Below are 22,372 nucleotides of genomic sequence, written 5' to 3'. Positions count from 1 at the left end.
ATCGCCTAGGTTGGAAGGGACCTTTAAGATCATCTAGTCCAACTTTTATTATTACATTGCCTCCACAAACCTGGGGCTGTTGAAATGTCTTTGTGGTTAAAGTACCTCCATCTTCCTTCCAAAATGCCATAAAGGAAGATTACAGAACTGATTGTTTTGGCCCATTCTGTACAAATAATGACTTCTCTTTAAAACCTGTGGCTGCAAAGTGGGTTTAGTGTAAACTCTGTGGTGGATGAGCAGACAGCAACGTGTCAAAAGTGAACTCCTTGATTTATCCATTCTTCAACACTTATAACAGTTTATAGTTAGTCTCGTATGTATTAACCTTTTCATTGCTTGGTACGGTATTAGAGCCACCTGCAAACTGTTTTTATTCAGGTAAACTGTTGTTTGTTAATCACGTTTCTTGGATGGGTCTCTTCTCCCAAGTCACAGGCGATAGGACAAGAGGAAACGGCCTCAAGTTGCACCAGGGGAGATTCAGATTGGATATTAGGAACAATTTTTACACAGAAAGGGTTATTAAGCCTTGGAATGGGCTGCCCAGGGAAGTGGTTGAGGCACCATCCCTGGAGGTACTTAAAAGACGGGTAGGCATAGTGCTTAGTGACATGGTTTAGTGATGGGTTTTGTCAGTGTTAGGATGATGGTTGGACTAGATGATCTTAAAGGTCCTTCCAACCCAGACAATTCTAGGATTCTGTATTTCTATGATTCAGGAAAATGGGTAGTTTTAGCTTTGATGGCTGTGTCTACATTGCATGGACTGTTTAGGCCAGTTACAGTAGAAGAAGCTGCTGCGTTATCAGAATTACCCGAGAAAAGGGGCCCCCAGTAGTGTTTTCTACAAGGGGAGTAGGAATGGCTGGCTTGTGTTAGTCTGTTCCTGGGTTTTGTGCTTTAGGAAAACTAACCTTGGAGAGAGAAAAGTCTTCAGTGTTGGTGAGAAGCCTGCGAAGTACATTACCCCATCTATTGATACAGCTTCAGAACGTATTTCAGCTTTCTCTGAAAAGAAGACAATTTTAAATTCCCAGCTGAGCTGAAGAGTCCTTCCCAGTGCTGTGATACAAGATAATATGCCCTGCAGAATTATTTCTTTCACCTGTGATGCTGGAGCTGTCTTGCACTGATACCCATCGTTCAGTAGCAACACAGAAACAAATCCATGTGGTTTTCCCAGAGTACACAAGTGTCATGGCAGACCATGGAAGTTTAATTACTGCCGTCTTCATGCATAAGGGTTTTAATACCTGGAAATGTCTTCCAGATAGGGCCATGAAGACGATTAAGGGAATGGAGATCTCACATATGAGGAGAAGCTGAGAGAGCCGGGACTGTTCAGCCTGGAGAGGAGAAGGTTCATAGGCAGCCTTACCAATGTTTCTAAATCCTTGATGGGACGGAACGAAGAAGGAGTCAGACTCTTCTCAGTAGTGCCTGCTGATGGAAAAAGGCAATGGGCACACATTAAAAACCATGAAATTCCATCTGAATACAAGAGAAAATTATTTTTTTTCACTGTAAAACACTGGTTGAACACTGGCACAGGCTTCCCAGAGAGGCTGTGGAGTCTCCATCTGTGGAGATACTCAGAACCTGGCGGGACAACCTGCCCTGTGCCCTGGGCAGCCTGCTGTAGGTGATCTTGCTTGATCAGGTGGGGTTGACTAAATCATCTTGAGAGGTCCCATCCATCCTCAGTGATGTGGTTTTGTGAAAGGCCAAAAGTTGTGTGGTGCCATATTTTTTCAATGGTGCCATTTTTTTTTTCTTTTAAACAGAGTTCAAACTTGGGCCTTAAGTACCCTTGGACCGAAATAGTTCTTGTTGCATTCCAAAGTTATAGTATCCCATGAGAACAAGCCAATTTTTTTGCAGAAAACCTGTGGCTTTCCCTGTAGGGAGCAAGAATCAGTCTCTCACATGCTGGCATAATCAACATACTGTTTTACTTAATTTATTTTTGCATTTAAGACAGGTAGTGCTATCTACCAGTCAGGTTTCCTGATACACCACCGTGTCAAATCTGCTCTTTAGTTGCTTAAACCATTTTTGTTTGGGCTAAAATTTTTCATTTTGTGTGTATGCTCTACCCTTCTTCTGGTTCATTCTTTTTTTCCTGCTTTTGGCCTAGTGAAAACTAAAATTGGCGCAATTCAGCTTTTTCCTGAAGGTAGGGGGAAAAGAGTAATTTGCCCTTGTCTTTAGTACTTCAAGCAAGTCGTCAGGAAAATTGGCTGAGCTTGTACGCACGTATGTTTTCCATAGATTGTGTCTGGTACGTACTTAGAACTACTTTTCCTATCGTTGCACATCTGCTGTGGGCTTTGCTGGGTTCAGTGGCCTCAAGTGAGTCATAAAAATCTCTCAAAGTGTTGTCAGTTACGCTCTTGCTGGCCCAAAGAGCTGGAGCTGCCTGCCTGAATGAAGGAGGGACAAGGATCACGCAGGCTTTAAGGTCTCCTGGCAATGAGATGGCGAACCTCTGAAGGGAAGAGATTCTTACTGCTGTAGATGATGAGGAAGAAAAAGAGAGTGAGCTGCTGCTCCTGCCTCTTTTAGCCTCCACCTGGGCCTGTGAGGGTGCACGTGGGTTGTGAAAACTGATGGCGTGCGGCTGAAGCCAAGAGCAAAGGGGAATGTCCAAAATCAGAAACTGTAGCAGTCCCTTATTTCTGTACTCCCAAAGGAAAAAGAGGGTGCTTGCTGACAGGAAAGTTAATGAATTTGAGGCATCTGGCTGTGACTGCCCGAGAAAGGGCACCTACATGTGTTTAGGAGCGGGAAAGCAACAGCTCCAGTGGTTTCAGATCCATTTTCTGGTTATCACTTCAGAAAACTTGTACCATTGTGGCTTTTCTTGTCCCTTTCCACCATAGCATCAGCTTCCTTGCTGCTTAGTACCAGCAAGTGGGAAGCACTTCGTCTCCTCCATAGGATCAGGGCAGACGCTACAGAGCTTTGGGACTTTGATTCTGTGCCTCACTGGTGAAACCCACCCAAGAGGGTGAAAAATCTTCCAGCTAGTCATCAGACAGGTTGTCTGTTCTAGACAAGTTTGCTAAAGAAACAAGCTTCAGTGACTGGACTGTGCTGGCTTTTCTGCCCCAGTTTGTTTTGAACCCATCAGTCCGTGTGAACCAGATTTGGCAGGGGAGCAAGGTCCTTAAGAACATGAAGTTCAGATTTTCATGAGAATCGCTGTCTGTTTTTGGAATGGTAGTCCCAAACCAGCATCCCACTGGGGGAAGAGCAACACTTTGAGGTTCATAGGTAAGCTTGCAGGCTAGTCTGCATGTGCATCTTCTGCGAACTGTATTCTCTATTTCCCAATAGGTGTCCAAGGCAGACAGCTAGATGATGTCTAGTTATCAGAACACAAATGTCTTTGCTCATTCTCTCCCAGTAAGGACTCTTCCTGCTGCCTCAGTCTGTACTGTGGCTGTAGAGGAGTTTTACACCCTGGTTTCCATTTTATTCCTTCCTTTTAGGATGTTGCAAATCGAGAAGGATACTTTGATATGGAATCTTGAAGACCTAGATTTCTCTTTCCAGTCACAGCTTGAAGAGCTAGCTAGAGAGACCTTCAGCTCTCAACGGTGGTCTCAAAATTAACATGACATATTTCAGTTTTCAAGCAATCTCTTCCTCTTGTACTGAGTAGCTATACCATAGAATGATAGAATGGTTAGAGTTGGAAGGGACCTTAAAGATCATCCAGTTCCAACCCCCTGCCATGGGCAGGGACACTTCCCACCAGACCAGGTTGCTCAAAGCCCCATCCAGCCTGGCCTTGAACCCCTCCAGGGATGGGGCAGCCACAGCTTCTCTGGGCAACTTGTTCCAGTGTCTCACCACCCTCACAGGAAAGAATTTCTTCCTGAGATCTCATCTAAATCTTTCAGCTTAAAACCGTTACCTCCCGTTATGGTTTTTGCTGTTTGAAAAGGTTACCGAATTATTTTTTTTTACTCTTTTAATACATCATGCAAATCTGAGCTTCCAATGCAGACAGGAAAAGTGTGTAAGTTGGGGATTTTGTAGCACCTTTATTTCAATCAACAACAACAAAAAAAAAACCCCACCAAAACAACTTAAAAAAAACCCCTATCTTGGAGGAACTTTTCTGTATCTGTTGTAGAATATACTCTTTGTACCTGCTTGAGCAGATGCATGGGCTGAGCTGTGTAGGTTTGCTCGGAAGAATACCGAAGCACGTATTCGTAAGGCACGGCAGTTGCGATGTGGGTTGCAACGTAGGTCTTGGTGGGAAGGTGTGGAAGGGGAAGTCGAAATGGCTCATTTTGCTGATGATTAAACCAAACCAAAAGCAACCGCGGACGAATTCCCCGGGCAGCCAGCTCGCCGGGGCATTTTTATAATTCCTGTGCCTCTTGTTGTCGGAGAGCTCCAATTAGCCTCAAACTGGAGCTCCCAGCTTGTGTGTGAAACAGGCAGCTGCTGGCACGCAATCTTCCCTGGAGTTGTTTCCTTTCCTTTTTCCTGAGATTTAGCGAAAAGGGCGGGGGGGGGGGGGGGGGGGAAAGGGGTTGGAGTCACATGGATACAAAGCTTTTGATTAATGTCCAAGCCTGTGCTGCTGCGGAGCTTTTCCAACCTCCCAGCTCACAGGGCGAGCTGGGAACCAGTGGCCGCCCGCTTCCTCCGGGCTCTGTGTGTCCCGTCCCGTCCCCCCCCGCCTTCCCTCCTCACCGCCTTCCTGACGGGAAAAAAGGAGGACGCGCTTGGAGGGCTTGGCTCCTCGCCTCCGGACGCTGGGGGAGAAGGGGGGCTGAGGAGCCGGGGACCGGCCGGAGCCCCCGGCCCCGCTATGTAACTTCAGCGGGGTCTTTTGTTGTCCCTTGTCCGGGGTTTTTCGTTTGTGTTTTTTTGGGGGGCGGTGGGGTGTGTGTGTGTGTGTGGGGGGGGGTGTCTCGGGCTGGGAACGCCGCTCCTCCTGCGCTGCACCATGACGGAGGAAAGCAAAGGGGAAAGCAAAGGGGAAAGCGGGAAGGACCTGGAGAAGCAGCTTCGGCTGCGGGTCTGCGTCCTCAACGAGCTGCTCAAGACGGAGCGGGACTACGTGGGGACGCTGGAGTTCCTGGTGTCGGTGAGCGGGGGGGGGGGGGGGACCGGAGCGGAGCCCGGGGTGGTGGTGGTGGTGGTGATGATGGTGATGGTGATGATGGTGATGGTGTGGGTGTCCCCTCTCCTCGCCGGGAGAGGGTTTGCCGGCCCCAGCTTCTGCTTGGGAGGGAGAAATAAGAGGTTTTGAAATGGATGGGGAGGGGTCGTGTGTTTGTGTGTGTGTCCCCCCCCACCCCAGCCTTCCGCCGCCGGGAGAGCCGGGTGCTGCTTGCGATCTCACTTCATCGGGGGTGGGGTGGGGTGGGGGGGGAAGCATCTCGCTTCTCCGGGCGTGGAGGATGAGGATGGGGCGGGGTGGTGGGGGTGATGTGTTTGGGTTCGGGTCTTTCGTGGGTGTTTTGGGGACGGGACGGGGACTTGTGTTCATGGCTGTTCCGTGGCTTGCGATAGCCCCTGAAGCGCAGCGGTGGCGGGGAGGGGGGGGACACGGGTGTGTGTGTGTGTGTGTGTGTACTCTGTGTGTGTGTACTCTGTACTCTGTGTGTGTGTGTGTGCGCGCTGGTGTGCGGCAGCTGCTTGGCATTAAAGCCACATGTGGCGTTCGCCTCTTGGCTTGTGGTACGGGAGGGGGGGGGGGGTGTCAGCTGGGAAGGTGGCGTGTTCTGGCGAGAGCCCGCGTTGCAGGAGGTTTAGCTTCCTCCTGCATCCGACCCGTCGCTGTTGATGAGTTTTATTTGTGCCGCCCTAATGACAAAGGCAGGAGTTTTCACTCCCTCAAAAAGCCAAAGTGACAAATTATCACAGGAGAGACGTGGGCAGTGTTTCATTCGCGCCTAGACTCCGTGGGGTCGCTTTTTGGACCCTGTTGAGATCTGGACGACCAGATCAGCTGCTTAAGTTTGCAAAAGAGTTCCCGGTAGCCCCCTCATACTTTTCTCTCCTCCCCTGTCCCACCGAAGAGGGGAAATCCTTCAAACTGCAAACTTCCTGCTTCGCTGCCTCCAGATCTGTGAACTTTCTGCTTATTATCATGAAAGAGGAAATTCCCGAACTTGGCTGTGACGGGGCGAATAAAAGCACAGACACTGGAGTGAAATAAGATCTACGGAGTAGCTTATTTTCTCCATATGTTTATCCTCAACAGAACCATGAAAAATGGTAAATGCTCCAATGTGTCGTCTTTTTTTTTTTGTTTGTTTTCCAAAAAAAGTTTAATAAGTTTGAGAAAAATGGAAGTAAAACACTGTTGCACAGCTACTAAGTCAGATTTTACCTACTGTAAAAAAATATCTATCCTAAGTGCATGCTCTTCAGTATTTTATCTTAAGCCCCAAATTTGGTGTATGCCAGAGACTTGGGTCATTTCAGCAAATTTAGAGAATTGGTAACATCTTTAATTTTGGACTCTACAGTTTAAGACATAACAGATATTGATGTTCAGGCAGTAAGTGCTCAGCTCCTTCTAAAGAGCAGCCTCAATGTATTTCAAGTTGCCTCTAAATATTGAACTCAGTAATCAGTCTTTTTGCAGTTTGGATCGAGATGATCTAAAGAAATCACGTGGAGAAAGGGAGGAGGGCTGGAGTTAAATACCTGGTTCTGCGTCAAGTTTTTCATATTCGTTAATGGTTGTGAACGAATCCTTCGCAGGGAAATGTCCTGCGTTTTAGCCGTACCTCAGCCTTGGTTTGAAGAAACAATTTTTGAGCTTTCCTTTGGCCTACCTGCTAGGACTGCTGTTGAGAGCAGCTGTGGTGGTGGACTTAGGAGGGCCATTGGACTAGGACCAGTATGGACACTATTGCATTTATTTTACATAAGCCGTCAAAAGCATCATTGCACTATGTTTCTATGGTTATTTATTTATCTGGAGGGTCAGTCCTCTCATTTAGGTATCCTAGGCTTATGGTTTCCTTTCTTTTTCTTAGAACCATTATCCATCCTAGGACCACGTCTTCTGAGATACAAACACTATCCCAGCTTACTTTGTTTCATAGAATGATAGAATGGTTAGAGTTGGAAGGGACCTTAAAGACCATCCAGTTCCAACCCCCCTGCCATGGGCAGGGACACCTCCCACCAGACCAGGTTGCTCAAAGCCCCATCCAGCCTGGCCTTGAACCCCTCCAGGGATGGGGCAGCCACAGCTTCTCTGGGCAACCTGTTCCAGTGTCTCACCACCCTCACAGAAAAGAATTTCTTCCTGAGATCTCATCTAAATCTCCCCTCTTTTAGTTTAAAACCATTCCCCCTTGTCCTGTGGCTACCCTCCCTGATCAAGAGTCCCACCTTATTTCTCCTGTAGCCCCTTTAGGAAGGCTGCTGTAAGGTCTCCCTGGAGCCTTCTCTTCTCCAGGCTGAACAACCCCAACTCTCTCAGCCTGTCTTCATAGGGGAGGTGCTCCAGCCCTCTGATTGTCTTTGTGGTCCTCCTCTAGACACGTTCCAACAAGTCTGTGTCCTTTTTGTACTGAGGACTCCAGAGCTGGACGCAGTACTCCAGGTGGGGTCTCACCAGAGTGGAGCAGAGGGGCAGAATCCCCCCCTCACCCTGCTGGCCACGCTGCTTTTGATGCAGCCCAGGATGCGGTTGGGTTTCTGGGCTGCCAGTGCAGATTGTTGGCTCGTGTTGAGCTTGTCATCCATCGATGTTTCACATCGTGAGGTGGTCTTGAGGCACACAGGCTGGATTCCTTTTGGATGGAAGTAAACGGGAAGCTTTTCTGTAGGAGCTCGCCCTAAAGAATGTGCAGTTCCTGGGAATAGACTCCTGGGATGACTCCTCCTGCCAACAGTGTGGGATCCCAGCACTGACTATTTCTGTGTCTGAACCCCATCCTATTTTTCAGGATGTCTTGTTAAAGTAGAGGTGGCCCGAGGGGTTGAAGTTCCAATGAAAGGTAAGAGTTAGGCTTCCAGGTCACCTCAACACCATCAGTGGAGCTCACTGTGGTAGAAATGTGTGTTTCCTTTGTGATCGAGAAGCTGAAGCCATTTATAGTCTTCCTCACAGTTTGCAGGGAGTACCCGCGCTTTTCACTGCAGTTAAGAAGAACAGAGTATTCACTTAGATAAATGAAAAAAAAAAACAACCAAAAACCTTGTGGTTTCAGGGTTAGAGCTTATTCTGCGGGGTTACAGAGTGAAATCTTTTGTGCTGTGTATGGAAAAGGAAATAAGCACTTGTGTAGCAGTGGTGGGCAAGAGAGCTAATTTTTCACCCGTTTGGGCTGCAGTTGCCATTTTCTGTACATGCCCTGTTGAGGAGGCAGTTAAATTAAGGATCGGAGAAATTTGGTTTCCTTCAATTGGTTGTCCTTTTGTAGGAAAGGGGCGGTATGTAAGAGGGATCCGTGTGGAAGCGTGATGTCCATCATACCACACCCAACTCGTTTCCCCGAGTGCTTCATGAGACCTTGTGAAGTGAGTTGGTGACGTGCGCGACCCCTTCGGCTGAGGCAAAATGACACCGTCACAGTGGGCAGCATGTGATATAGACAGGAGTGGAAGCAAAGCATAAGCCTGATTTATCTGAGCGTTGGGAGGAGGAGACCCCCATTGCTGATGCGGTTGTGTTGGGGGAGATTGGGCTTTGGCTGGTCCGGGTTGTGGCTGGCTGGAGAATGAAGAAATTATAAGGGGGAAGTGATTTTTGCTGGTGTGTGTCAACGTGGGAAATGCTTCGCTGGTTTCCCTACACTGGAAACATGTCTATTATATGTTAGATTTATTCAGGTTCTTCAGATTATGTTGGAATTAAAAGAATCGCTGAAGACAAATTTCTGGTTGATGATTTGAAGTATCTTTGTTCCCCTACTCCTCTGTGATTCTTCATCCTCCAGTTACCATCAGTGCAGTGAGAAGCAGCTTGGTTTGTGGATGCTGTCAGATGCCTACAAGGTTCCTAAGTCCCAAACAGAAGGTTTAATATATTCATTACTTTATTAGATGTATATAGCCGAGTAGTCATTCCCATGTGAGTTCATTCACCTCTTCGTTTTGCCTTTACGCTGCGGAAATACAGTATATTGTTTTTAATCTGCACTCATCACAGATCAAATCTGAGTGGAAAGGTCTGGTTGTAGTAATGTTATTTTTTTCGGATCTCCTGAATCTTCCAGTAATAAACCGTTATTGCGCAGTGCGTCGAGACATCAGTGATACTGAGCAATAACAGTTTTGGGCCCGTTTGAGTGAGGTATGTAAACATACGGGAGGTGGATAAACTGAAGTCCCCCTGTAGTCCCAGCCGTGTTGGAGGGAGGAGGAGTGCACAGGAAATTATGAAGAAAGGTTTACGATTTTCCTTCAGACATTTCAATGTAACTTTGGGAGTGTCGTTGCGATACCAGAGTTCTTGTTCTTTGAAAGCTGTATCTACAGATGGAGTTTTTTATGAGTTGGTTTCTTTTTTATATGAGGTTTCTGTTACAAACTATTGATACTTTGCTGTCTAATTTGGATTTTTCTGGTGATCACACCGTCTTCCTATGGTGAAATTTTGTTTTCCAATGAAAGAGAAGCTGTACTTCAAGAACAGAAGATAATCTTTTTTTTTTTCCTTAACCAAAATGCACTTTGTGGAGGAAAGAGAAAGCACCAATTGGTGAATATTTACTCTGTCTAAAATAGTTATGTGTCGTCCAACTGTGTAACTCAATAATTGATATTACCGTGAGTGTTCAGGGTAAAGACTTTTATTTAAAAAGAATTGTGGCTTTATCAATATGTACTTTTTCTATTTCATTCTTTACAGCAAATGACGGTGCGTATATTTACTGTTCTCTGTGTAAACGTAATGAAAATTTGCTATTTTGCTCTATAAGCACAATTAGCTAACTCCACGTCCTGGTTTTGGGGTGGAGCGGAGCCAACTTTGTTCAGTGAGGGAGGCTGTTGCTTATCCTTGTTGCCGTGGCAACCAGGGTCAGCTGAGCTGGTTGGTTGCCCCATGGAGGGGTTGCACCTATGGGGAGGAGCGGACAGGTCAGGTGACCCAAACTGACCAATAGAGTGTTCCCGCCAGTCTGCCGTGCTCAGTATAAAAGCTGAGGGATCAACGGGGTCAGGTGGACTCCAGTGGTTTGGTTTTGTCGATGACTGATGTCTGAGGAGGACTCCGTCAGTTCATCTACCTTTGATCCCCATCAGTCAGTTCTGGAATCCAGTTCCCATTCCACTGAGTCCAGTCTGGAATTTTCCCAGTGTCTGCTGGTGACATCTTCCTGGGAACTTGATACAGTTTTGTATATGTTTATATCTACTGTATCTATTTAATTGTTTCCTTTTTATTTTATTATTAATATTTCATTAAAGTAGTTTAGTTTTTTCCTAAATTCATAAATATCTTTCTCTCTCTTCTTCCTCTCCTTGGAGCGAGAAGTGACAGAGAGCATCCGTTGTCTTGTCATTGGCCAACCCAGCCAAACCAGGACACTCGAGTAAAACTACATAAACTTTTCCAAGATTCTCATTGGTCCATGATTTTATGCTGAGGCATATATTTGACTTTTTAATGAATGTTTTAAAAAATTAAGGCGTGTTAGTTTGTTTTTTTTTTTTTTAAATTTGCTTAATGTTTTAGTGTAAGGTTTCATTTAGTCATAGAATCATAGAATCATAGAATGGTTAGAGTTGGAAGGGACCTTAAAGACCATCTAGTTCCAACCCCCCTGCCCTGGGCAGGGACACCTCCCACCAGACCAGGTTGCTCAAAGCCCCATCCAGCCTGGCCTTGAACCCCTCCAGGGATGGGGCAGCCACAGCTTCTCTGGGCAACCTGTTCCAGTGTCTCACCACCCTCACAGGAAAGAATTTCTTCCTAATATCTAATCTAAATATCCCCTCTTTGAGTTTAAAACCCTTCCCCCTCGTCCTGTGGCTCCCCTCCCTGTTCAAGAGTCCCTCCCCATCTCTCCTGGAGCCCCTTTAGGGACTGGAAGGGGCTCTAAGGTCTCCCTGGAGCCTTCTCTTCTCCAAGCTGAACAACCCCAACTCTCTCAGCCTGTCTTCATAGGGGAGGTGCTCCAGCCCTCTGATCATATTCGTGGCTCTCAGCTGGACCCGTTCCAACAGGTCCATGTCCTTCCTGTGTTGAGGACTCCAGAGCTGGACACAGTATTCCAGGTGGGGTCTCACGAGCGCAGAGTAGAGGGGATAGATTTATTGTTTAAATCAGGGTACTCACCTGAACCTTCAACATAGCAGTAGTAAAGAGACCAGTAAAACTATGGGTAGAAGTTGCTGAGAAATTAAAAAGTATTTAATAGTAAAGAGTTGCCAAAAAGTGGCTGGCTTAATTTCTCACCTTGTAACTTGGTGTAAGGCTTAGGTTTTATGGTTGTGCTTTACACTGACTGACTGGCCAGTAAAGGCAAACCAGGCCATGAAGAACTTTAGGTTGTAAGTACACTGCAGGGAAACAGGCTAGATACAATAGTAGGTAAATATATATATGTAATATATATATAAAAAAGTATATATAAGTGTATATATATAAAAAAATATAAATGTGTATATATATATTTGGAAATAAATTTTATTTTGGAATAGAAATTGGAAGTGTAATACATCTGCTACGCTTGGTACTTCAGGGGATATCCGTGGAAGCAGAGTTTATTTTTCTATGACGGGGATTGTTTTTCTGGTGCAGTTTCATGTTCTGACAAATTTGATGTTGATGGGAATAGAAGCAGATGTTGGCACTTGCGTAGGCCTTCCAAAACCCCATGGCCTCAGCTGGGGTGACTAGTTAGATCTTGAAGCAGCTGGGGGAAAATACAAAGCCAGTTTATTATATAGACTGTAGTATGGTTTACAGAGTTCCTTCTGTGAATATATATACATTTCTGCCAGTTAACTCTCAAATCTCAGTTTAATTCCATTACATCCTACTGCACTATCTTCTCCCCTCTCTTCTCCTCGTGCTAAAGGGAAAAAAAGAGTTCATTTTCTTTAAAGGTGTGCCCTGTTAAGGGAAGCCGGATCCTTGGTTTTCAACGGGCATAAAGCGATTTTGTTCATAAGGTTTGTTGCCCAGACACCTCAGTGGCTGTGTCAGGATCTGTATTTCCCTGCCACACTGAGCCTCGCCTTTCTCTTGGCTCAATAGGTATTTCTCTGGTTGTCGACAAGTCTTAATCAGTTGTCCAACTACTTAATAGTAATTGAGGCTCCAGGTAAACTTTAGTCAAATTCAGTGTTACTAACCCTGAGCAGCAATAGAGGATTTGTGTCCTGGATTACAACTTCTGAAATGGAGTGACTATGGAATACTAGTGACAATGAAATTAGGTTTTGGGCCTTCCACAAAAGAACCATTTTAAAATGATCTTCTATGGCTGTAGCGTGATACAATAAAAATGTGTATGTGTGTTGTTGGTGTGTGCATGTGTATATGTCATAAAATCATAAAATATCTCAATTTGGAAGGGACCCATAAGGATCATCGAGCCCAACTCCCTAAATATTTTATATGTATATCTCGGTTACAGTAATGATTAGTGACTTCATAATGGTTTGCATAATTGCATTTATACTTTATAAAAGGGATTTAAATGAATGGAAGGGGAAGGGTTTTAGCTGGCTGCGTTTTTTGATAAGGTTCTGTGATTTCCTTTCTCTTCAGGAAAAGAAAAACAACATTCTATGGCTACTTCATCATAAAAAGTCAAAAGGAAGTGCAAACACAATTACCATAGAAAGTCAATATCTTTTCCATTCACTTCCAATTTCTGCTGTTTTTAACTTGCTTAAGCATTACAAAAAACTCTGAACGTGGTATTCTATTCTTATTTGACTTTGCTTGGCTATATCAATAACACCACCTGTGATCTTTATCAGAGTGAGGGTAACTGTTTAAAAGCTGCTTATTTCTTTGTAACCCATGCCCCCAAGGTGAAATGCTGGCTTTATGGAGTGGATCAGCAAGAAAGATTATTTGCATCTCTACTAGCTGAGCACAGAGTTCATGCTAGGTGTGACAATGGCAAAAAAGGAGAGGTTTTTGAGATGAATTTTAAAGCATGCATCTTGTTTGGAAGTGTAAGGAATTCTACTGCACTACACTCTAGAGAGATGTTTCGTACTTTTCAATGGATTTCCTCTTACTGCTCTCAGGTACTTAAACTATATTTTGAAAAGCTGCTCTTTAAGGGGAAAAAAGGTGTTTTGTTTAGCTGTTCAGTGAAAAGTCTAAAATACTGAAAGGAGAAAGCTTTGTTTTGTAGCATTTAAGAAACTTCTCCGTTCATAAGACTTACTGTAGACTAAGATATATCACGGTCTTCAGCATGATACGCGTAGGGGTGTTGTACAACTTCTTGATTTATCTGTATTGATAAATATAATTATATTTTCAGTGTTCCAGTTATTCCTTTGCTCTGCCTCGTAGCTCAGTCTTAACTCTCCTGCCACATATATTTCACAAGTTTGTAATGAGCGCTGCTGATTTAGAAGAGACTGTTTGGAGGGACTGTCAATCAATATGTCCAGACTTCAGTTACTCTATGCAGCCTAATACTGTTGAATAGTGTGCTGTTGGCAGTGACTTCAAATATTTATGGAGACATATTTTTCAACCCTCTTCAGTACTAACTTTTGTCACCATTTTAAAACACCAAGTGCTTTGAAGCTATGCATTCCAAGGTTGGTTTGTAATTTTTTGGTGGAGTTAGCATGAAGAACAATTTTGTCAAAGCAGAGGAATTCAAAGTTGGTAACACTGTAGGAGGAACCGAGAAGTTCTTCACGTTGGAAACCAAAAGGAACTGTATTTTGGCCAAAAGAAACAAATTCAAACTAGGGATAGTTGACCTAAGATACCGGTGGGGGCAACTTGCCAGTCTGTAGAAGGCTATAACCTTGTGTCTGTATGTTAAGTATATGTCCCTCTTTGAAAAGGAATGGGGCTACCCGTGAATCAAGTATAGACTTGAATAAGGTAGCAATTTTTATTAATAATTAGAATAATTTAGGCCCTTCCTTTTTATAGAAGGATCTTGAATAACTTGGCATACTTATGTACTAATGCATATTCTTTTTCAGTAGTTTTGTTTAACTATTTTTGGTTTAATTCTAAACTGCATACCTATTAATTAAATTTTCTGGTTTGGACTGAGCAGGATTGTCCCTGTCTTTGGTAAATAGATTGTGTGCGTTGGTGTGGACTCGAGAGCTTAGGGACAGGCTACTCAGGAGGAGCATAAAGACACGCAAGACTGGAGATAGCAAAGCCAGAGCTCAGCTGGCATTGAAATTAGGGATGCTGATGAAATTAATCCTGCTGACTGTGGGGAGGTCGGACTAGATGACCTTTGGAGGTCCCTTCCGGCCTGGACCAATCTATGAATCTATGAATCTATGCGAAGGGCAGCGGAGAGGACTTCTGTCCACTGGTAGCAAAAGGAAGGCTAAAGAAAAGGTGTGCCTACACCTCAGCGGGGCGGGGAGTCTTGTGGAAAAGAGAAATAGAAAAGGCTGAGGTAGTCCCTAATGACTGGGAAAACACAAATGTCAAATCCAGCTTTAGGAAGGTCAAGGAAGAGGATCTGGGGAAGCGCAAGCTTGTCAGCCTCACCTCAGTCCTTGGGAGGTGATGCAGTGAATCATCTTCCAAACAATTTCTGTGCAGCTGATGGAAAAGAAAGTGATTGGAAGCAGCCTCTGGGGATTTACCAAGGGTGAATTGTGCCTCGTCAACCTGATTGCCTTCTACAAGGAGATGACTGGCTCAGGAAACTTGGTGAGAGCTATGGGTATCGTTTACCTTGATTTGAGCAACCTGGTGTAATGGAAGGTGTCTCTGCCCATGGCAGGGGGGTTGGAACTAGGTGATCTTTAAGGTCCTTTCCAACCCAAACCATTCTATGATTTAATCAAAGTCTTTGGCGTTGTCTGACATAGTATCCTTACATCCAGATCTCATCAATTTGGACTGGACAAATAGACAATAAGGTGGGTGGGAAACTGATGGATCTGTTAGACTTAAGGCACAGTTGTCAACAGCACAAACTACAAGTGGTGGCCAGTTATGAGCAGTGTTCCTCAAGAACCAATACTGTATCGTGTCTTCGGTAATGTCCTGAATGGTGGGATAGGAAGGTGCAATTTCAGCAGAGGGATCTCAAGAGGGTGGAGTACTGACCATTCTGACAGGAGCCTCATGAGGTTCAGTGAAAGCAAACCTGGGATGGAATAATGCCATGCGCCAGTACAGGCTGGGAGCCAGGAAGCAGCTTTACAGAAGGCTTGGCAGTGCTTGTGGATGGAGACTGGAACCGGAGTCAGCATTGTGCCTTTGCAGTGCAGAAAGCAGTCAGCGTCCTGGGTATTTAACAACGGTGTCACCAGGAGGTCAAGGGAAATGATTCTTGACTCTCTACTCTAGAGTTGTGAGACCTTTGTGGCCATAGCTTTGGGCTCCTTAGTTGAAGAAATAAATTTATGTACTAGAGCAAGTCCAGTGGACGGCCAGCAAGGCAATGAAGGGCCTGGAGCCTGTTACTTGCAAGAATAGGCTGAGAGTACAAGGTTTCTTTGACCTGAAGAAGAGAAGTTTTAGTAAAATTTTTATTGTCTACATCTCCCTCGTGGGTGGTTATAGAGAAGATGAAGCCACCGTCCTCACAGAGGTGCACAGTGGAAGAAGGAGAGGAAATTGAAGATGGGAAATTCCAAAGCAATGTGAGAGGAAAAAATATTGTTTACTGTGAGGATGGTCGAAAACTGGAACAGGATGCCTGGAGGCTGTGGAATGTCTATATTTTGTTCAAAGCTCAACTGGACAACCTGTACTAGTTGACACTGCTCTGCTCAAGCAGTTGGGCTAAATGACCTCTGAAGGTCCCTTCCAACCTATAGGACTCATCAATTTTGCAATTTATTGATATAATGAGGGAAAAGGCAGACTGTCTTGAAGTTTCAACTCTTCAGGAGAGCAAATTTTTCAGGGTAGCACCTCTACTTTGCTTCATCTGTCCTCTGAAATTGCAGTGCAAATGACCAGGCTATACTGTTCAGCAAACAAATACTTAAAATCCAAGAGGAAACTCAGATACACAGATATTTTTTGCACTGTATTATATTTGCTCAGGAAATAGATAACCTGTAGTTTATTTCGTAGGGGTTTCTGTAGTATTTTCTATTCAGAGACCTCTCAGTGCACTGCTGTCACTAATAAATCAAATCTGAGTAGTTCTACAAATGGGAAACTTAGAGACGGTTCTTGATTTTTTGGGTCCCAGTGGAAGTTTGTGGCAGAGCCGGAAATATAATCTGGTGTCTTGATTCGCAGTTCAGCACTCTGACAGCAAAGCGGTCCTTTCCCTTTATGTATAATTGATGATAAGAAGAATGGTTGTCTACTTAAAATGTCTGAGAAACCGCAAGGATAATTCTTCAAAGGCAGCTTCATTTCGTGCAAGCTTTATTGCTCCTGTGATTCTCTCATGGGCCATTCACAGCTGGAGTTACCCTGTTGTAGGGACAGAACGGAGATATTTGGGGTTGACATTTACTTTAGGTCCCATGAGACCTCCTGATTTTCTTTTTTTGTTTTCAGCAGCCTGGCTGCCAAGCCATCTGGCACACCTCATGGGCTTTCAAGTGCAAGGCTGAAGAGTTTACTGTAGGGGAGTGGGTAGGAGAAACAGCTAGAACTGAAGAGCAGTGGAGAGAACAGTAATAAGATGTAGGAGGGTGGCTTACTTTATTTTAATGTAATTTGTGTGATTCAGCCTCTCTGACAAATTGGTAGTACCTTGCTGAGTGGAGCAGAGTAAGTAATCCACTCCTTGACCTTCCTAGGCCACTTCAGAATGAAATTTGGCTGTATCTGCTGATGGTTACTCCTGAAGTTTAAATACATTACATGTATTCATGGGTTTGCTTTCTAAATGCAGTTTTGCATGTTATAACAGCTAGAGCAAGTGACCAGGACACGATCCTGTTCAACCTGCTCTAGATGGACCTGCTCTGGCAGGGAGCCTGGACTAGATGATGTCCAGAGGCCCCTTCCAACCCCATATCATTCTGTGATTCTGTAATTGATAAGTGAATTTATATTAAATAAGTTTATATATTTTGCCCTGTGAAATAAATCTGTTAATTTCTCAAACTGTTTAAATGGAGTCATTGCTAGAGAGACGGATAGATGTGTTCCTACACGTTGAGTTAACAATCCCAGCCTCCTTATGCCAAAATCAAACACGATGCGACAGAGGAGCATCAGTGGAGACAGAGCACTCTTACACAAATCTTGGAAAATAACTTGTTACCCTACCAGATATCCATGTTAGTAACGTGTTATAGTCAATCTCAGCAGGACTGTCGTAATGTATTGGAGAACTGAGTTGCTTGAGGTGTGTGCATGGTGTCTTCTGTAATATTTAAAGATGAGGGGTTTTAAGAGCTCATCAGGGACATAAATTTAGAGATTTAGATTAGATATTAGGAGGAAATTCTTTATTGTGAGAGTGGTGAGACACCGGAACAGGTTGCCCAGAGAAGCTGTGGCTGCCCCATCCCTGGAGGTGTTGAAGGCCAGGCTGGATGGAACTTTGAGCAACCTGGTCTGGTGGGAGGTGTCCCTGCCCATGGCAGGGGGGTTGGAACCAGATGATCTTTAAGGTCCCTTCCAACTCAAACCATTCTATGATTCTATGATAAATCAATTCGAATAGTGTGGATTAGGCAAGAGCGATCATCTGGGAGGCTGAACAGAAAATGAGAAACAGGCTGCAAGCATGGAGAATATCTAGGCCAGGAAGAGTTATCCATGAGATTTATGCAGTTAATCCTTGTTATAGCTGGTTAGGTATGAGCTGGGCCATGGGAAATTCTCTGTACTTGGGACTTCAGCCTCTTGGTAGATAATAAGGATGTTTTTACTTGCATCACAAAAAGCAGTTGAGGAAATATAATTGGGTAGTAGCTGGTCAGAGCTTAATGGCTGGCCAGGTCTGGCTGGCGGAGGGACAAATCTGAGTCTGAGACTCTGAGTCTTCTTCAGTCTGAGAAACAAATCTGAAGGTGGCACTGGGTATATATGTGTGGCTGTGATCTCTGAGTCCTCAACTGAAATGGCTGGGCATATATCAGGATCTGTAAGTCAAGAAAGGCCAAACTACAAGAGTTTTCTCGCTTCTTCTCGCCTAATGTCTCTGCTTTACCATCTTCATGAGGTTATGCTTACAGAAAGCCTTCAGAGACCTGTATCTTGGGGCTTGTTTAGGAAGAGTTTGCTGGCAAGCAGTGAAGGACGAGTGAGCCAAGTATCTGTGCTGGAAAGACTACCTTGTAATAGGCAGAAACTGGTGAAGTAGATGAGACGCTTTGAGACCCATGCGGTGGCAAACCCTGAGCCATCTATATTTGGGTTCTCACTGCCCCTCACCCCCAAAAGCATGACAGATCAAATCATGATGAATGGGTATCTAAACCAAAGCTGGTTTTATGTTACTGCTCAGCTAAAAATTCCAGATTGGGAATTAGGTTAAATACTGATTACTAGGTAAGAGCACAAAAGTGGAGCAACCCCTGAAATAATTCAATAGTTTGTATTTTCTTTAACAAAATATACCATAACACTCATCAAATTCCAATTTTATGTTATTGAAATAAGGTAGAAAGTACTAGATACAAAAGGGAAGAATGGTAAGCAAGATTTCCCTTTTAATATACTTTCAGGATGTTCTCAGGTTCTTTTGTAAACTTAATTGGCCGTGTTTTTACTTCTTAATCCCTACTGTGACATTTTGAAAAAAACCTGGACACTAAAAGCACAAAGCTATAAAGTTGAGATGATGTACTGCATGGCAAAGTGATTGATCTCTGGGATGCTGTGAATCTGTGTAACAAGGCTGGAAAATCACTTCATTTTATTGCTTAGTATGTGCTAAGTTACCTTACCCAAGGAATTTAAGCATATGGTGTATCCAGATGCCTGGAAGAAAGAGCATACGACAGGATGCTTTGAGACAACATCCTCGGATTCTGTGGTGTGAGCGTGGTAAAGGGACTTTGCTTAAAGAGTCACAGAGGCATTTGAGACTTAAACAGATGTGGAAGCAGCTGAAGCTCTGCAGTGTGTAAGCAGTGGTTTCATTAAAAAGAAAGCCTTACAAGGTAGAGGGAAGGAGCAGCACATACGTGTAGAGTTTGTGCTTCGTCACTTGTAAAATGTTCATGGCCGATTAGTTCTTATCTATCCTTTTGTTTTCTGTGGGAGAGAGTTATTTTGCAGAAGCATGTAAAGCAGGAAGACAGTAAATACGTCCCGATTCATAGAATGCCTTTGTAAAAATGGCCACCCTAAATTCATAATGATAGCTGCTTCCTTCCTTCCAGTGCCTGCTGATTTTTTTGTTCCTGAAGGCTTATAAAATACCGCTTAAAAATGGACTTGCAGTATAAGGTAAAGACCTAAACTGAGAGGTGTTTGAAGGAACTTGTGAATTGCTGTGATAGATTTAATAATTGGTCTATCACAGTAATATTTTGTTTATAATGCTGGTTAATAGTATTACTTAAGGAGGGTGTATCCTTCCCAATTTGAGGCACCAGTGGTTTGGGGGCTCTCTGTACTGGAGGTGGTGGATGTAGGGCCTGGCTGCAAACTAAGTAATCTCCGAGTTTGCCTAATTTATTTTTATACAGTTTATATTTTTTTGGCACTAGTAACTTCTGAAAGTGTTTCCCACAAAATAATTCCTTTTGCTTGTTTTAAATGTCCTGCCTGAAAAATTCACTAAGTACTTGCGTCACTATTTTTCTTGTTAGAAGTCCAAGTCTAATTATTCCTGTTATGAAAGCCCTTTCATACTTCTGATCATCTTTCATACTCCTTTGGGGTGAATTCTTCTGGTGTTGGTATCATTGATCTTCACCCTGGTTTTGTTCTTAATCTTTTACACAACAGTTTTCAGGGAGTAAAAAATTAAAATGTGTGTAATACACCCCAAATGTGTGTAATAGATGTTTGAGGTACTGACTTAAAATTTTTCTTGTATTGAAAATGTTAAAGAATTCTGCTTATTCTTCTTTTGCAAAGTGTAGTTAGCACCTTACTTAGGTCCCACTTCCTTCATTTACCTTTAAATATTAAAAGAGATACTTTTAGAGGTTGGGGAAGATGCTTGAAGTAGGGGTTGTTGCTGCTGTGTGCTGTCCTTCTCACTATTCCGTGATGTGTAACAGTGGAAAGAGGGCTCAGTGAAGGACAAAAGTAGTCAACAACACTAACGAAGATGAAGAATGAGAGGCGTGAGATTACAGGAGGAACTGGGCTCTGGAAATTGAGGGGGGAAAAAAAAAAGTGTGAACAGGGTGGAAAAGGAAGAGGAAATGGTTACTGGTTCTTCTAAAAAGTGAAAAAGCACACAAACCCCCCATTTGAAACATGTCAAGTACGTGATGAGATTTCCTCATTGCAGGATTTGTGTTGGTAGGACAAGCCTCCCTGGCTTTTGCAGTGTTAAGTTAGGGGCTGCTCGTGGTCCCAGAAGTAAACTGTGTTCTTGGTTGGTTGGCGTGAGTGTATCCAGCAATAAGGTAGAAATGCAGTTTCTTAGATATCTTCAAGTAGTCAGCTTGAGGTGTGAAAATACCATTACCTTTCCATTTGGTTATTGTCTGCTTATTTTCATTTATTTTATGATAAAATATGAAGTTTCAGTAATTACCAAGAGACAATTGAGAATTTTGTAACTAAAGAGAGCAGAACATAAGCTGTATTTAGCTGATCTCAAACTTGCCAGGAAGAGAGACCTCCAGGTTTTCAAGATGACGTGACTGATTTAACATTTTGAAAGGGACAAGTGGTAGATTGCCTCGTAATGGTGGAAATATTTTTGGCAGAGCTGAGATCTTTTCAGCGGGTTAGAATTACAGATGAGACCTCTTAAATAGAAGAATTGTATTTGCTCTTTTCTCTCAGTAGAAAGATTCGTTTTCCACTAAGACGTTGATTCTGCAGTTCAGTTACACAGAACAGCACATAACTACCATTAATAATAATACTGGAATGAATTAATGAAAATTTAAAAATTAATTGGATGTGGTTGCCACATTTAAATAAGTTGCAATATACCTGGAAGCATTCTTTATGTGGGCAGGGGCAGGAGAGCGAAGACCTGATAGCAATAAATTTTATTTTCATTTACTTTAAGTTTACTCCTCACTCATTTATCTCTTTGACACTGCGTGAGATCCTGTTTATTAAGAATAATGCCTGGAAGTTGGCAGTTCTTTTCTGTATGAGGGTGTTAATTTCTTCCCATATGCTACGGGGTTGTCCTCGCAGGAAATAAAGCGACTTTTTCCCATGTTTAGTTACCCTGAACTGTTACAATAGTCAGACTGGACAGAAACAATGGGAAGGAAAGTTTCCTGTTTTCCGCAGATATCGAAGAGGTCTTTGGCCCCAAGGAAGGTAAAGCTTTCTTCAGTTTGAGCGCACAAAGAACTGGTTTTCATTAGTGCATGAGGTTGCTGTGATCTCCATTGAAAGGCAGCGGTTCACTCCGAAATGTGTTTCAGGCAATTTACTGCCCGTTCTACCTGTCTTGATTACATTTCACTATTTGCATTTAGAAGTAGTAAATTAAAGTAGGGAAAGCGTAAAGTTCCCTCTTTACAGACACTCTAATGTGCTGTGGTTAGAATGGTTTTGGATAGGTGATGAAATAAAATTATATTAAATAATCCTCATTTTGTGTACCTACACGTGGGCCTGACTGTGACATCCTCAAAAGGGGAGCAGAGGAGAATATGAACACAGTCGACTCGGAAACTTTCTAGAATCATAAGGATTTGAGCTGCAAAAAAGAATCGTGCTTTGTTTTTGTGTTTTCAGTCTACCGTGCCAGGACAAAATGGGGGAAAGCTGGTAAATCAGTGTCTCGGCAAATAAAGTGATGAAATTTTCATGTGAAGCTGAGGATAAATTACACTGACACTGCTACAATGTAAGCTGAGGTTTTCCATAGGTAGGGAAAGAGAAAGGATCTGATCCTCCCCCAAAAAACCCTACTACAAATACCTTTAAGATTCAGCCTGATGAGTTCGTAAGATTGCTTGTCTTTAAATTTCATATACATATGGTATCGAACAGTCCCGTGAGATGGTGGAGATGACTTTCAGCCATGATTAAAGGTTATTCTAGTTGGAATACATGAAAATAAAAGTTTAACACGGGCTGTAGTTCTGGTACATTTAATTCATCATTTCATTCAATAGACCAAGTGAAGAAACTTTTGCCAAGTTAATTTTTTTTAGAATT

The 22,372-nt window shown here is 43.5% G+C and overlaps 1 protein-coding gene across 1 annotated transcript in view; it reads left to right on the top strand.

Moving 5' to 3' along the window:
• The first annotated feature begins 4,975 nt into the window (after positions 1–4,975).
• Positions 4,976–22,372, top strand: part of PREX2 (phosphatidylinositol-3,4,5-trisphosphate dependent Rac exchange factor 2) — a 190,951-nt gene continuing 173,554 nt past the window's right edge. Inside the window, exon 1 of the mRNA XM_074146851.1 lies at positions 4,976–5,116. Within this exon, the coding sequence (XP_074002952.1) occupies positions 4,976–5,116 (141 nt within the window). The remainder of the gene's footprint in view (positions 5,117–22,372) is intronic.

This window comes from Numenius arquata, chromosome 4, assembly GCF_964106895.1.
Source record: "Numenius arquata chromosome 4, bNumArq3.hap1.1, whole genome shotgun sequence".
Lineage (NCBI taxonomy): Eukaryota > Metazoa > Chordata > Aves > Charadriiformes > Scolopacidae > Numenius > Numenius arquata.
This window is presented reverse-complemented; position numbering and strand designations above follow the sequence as displayed.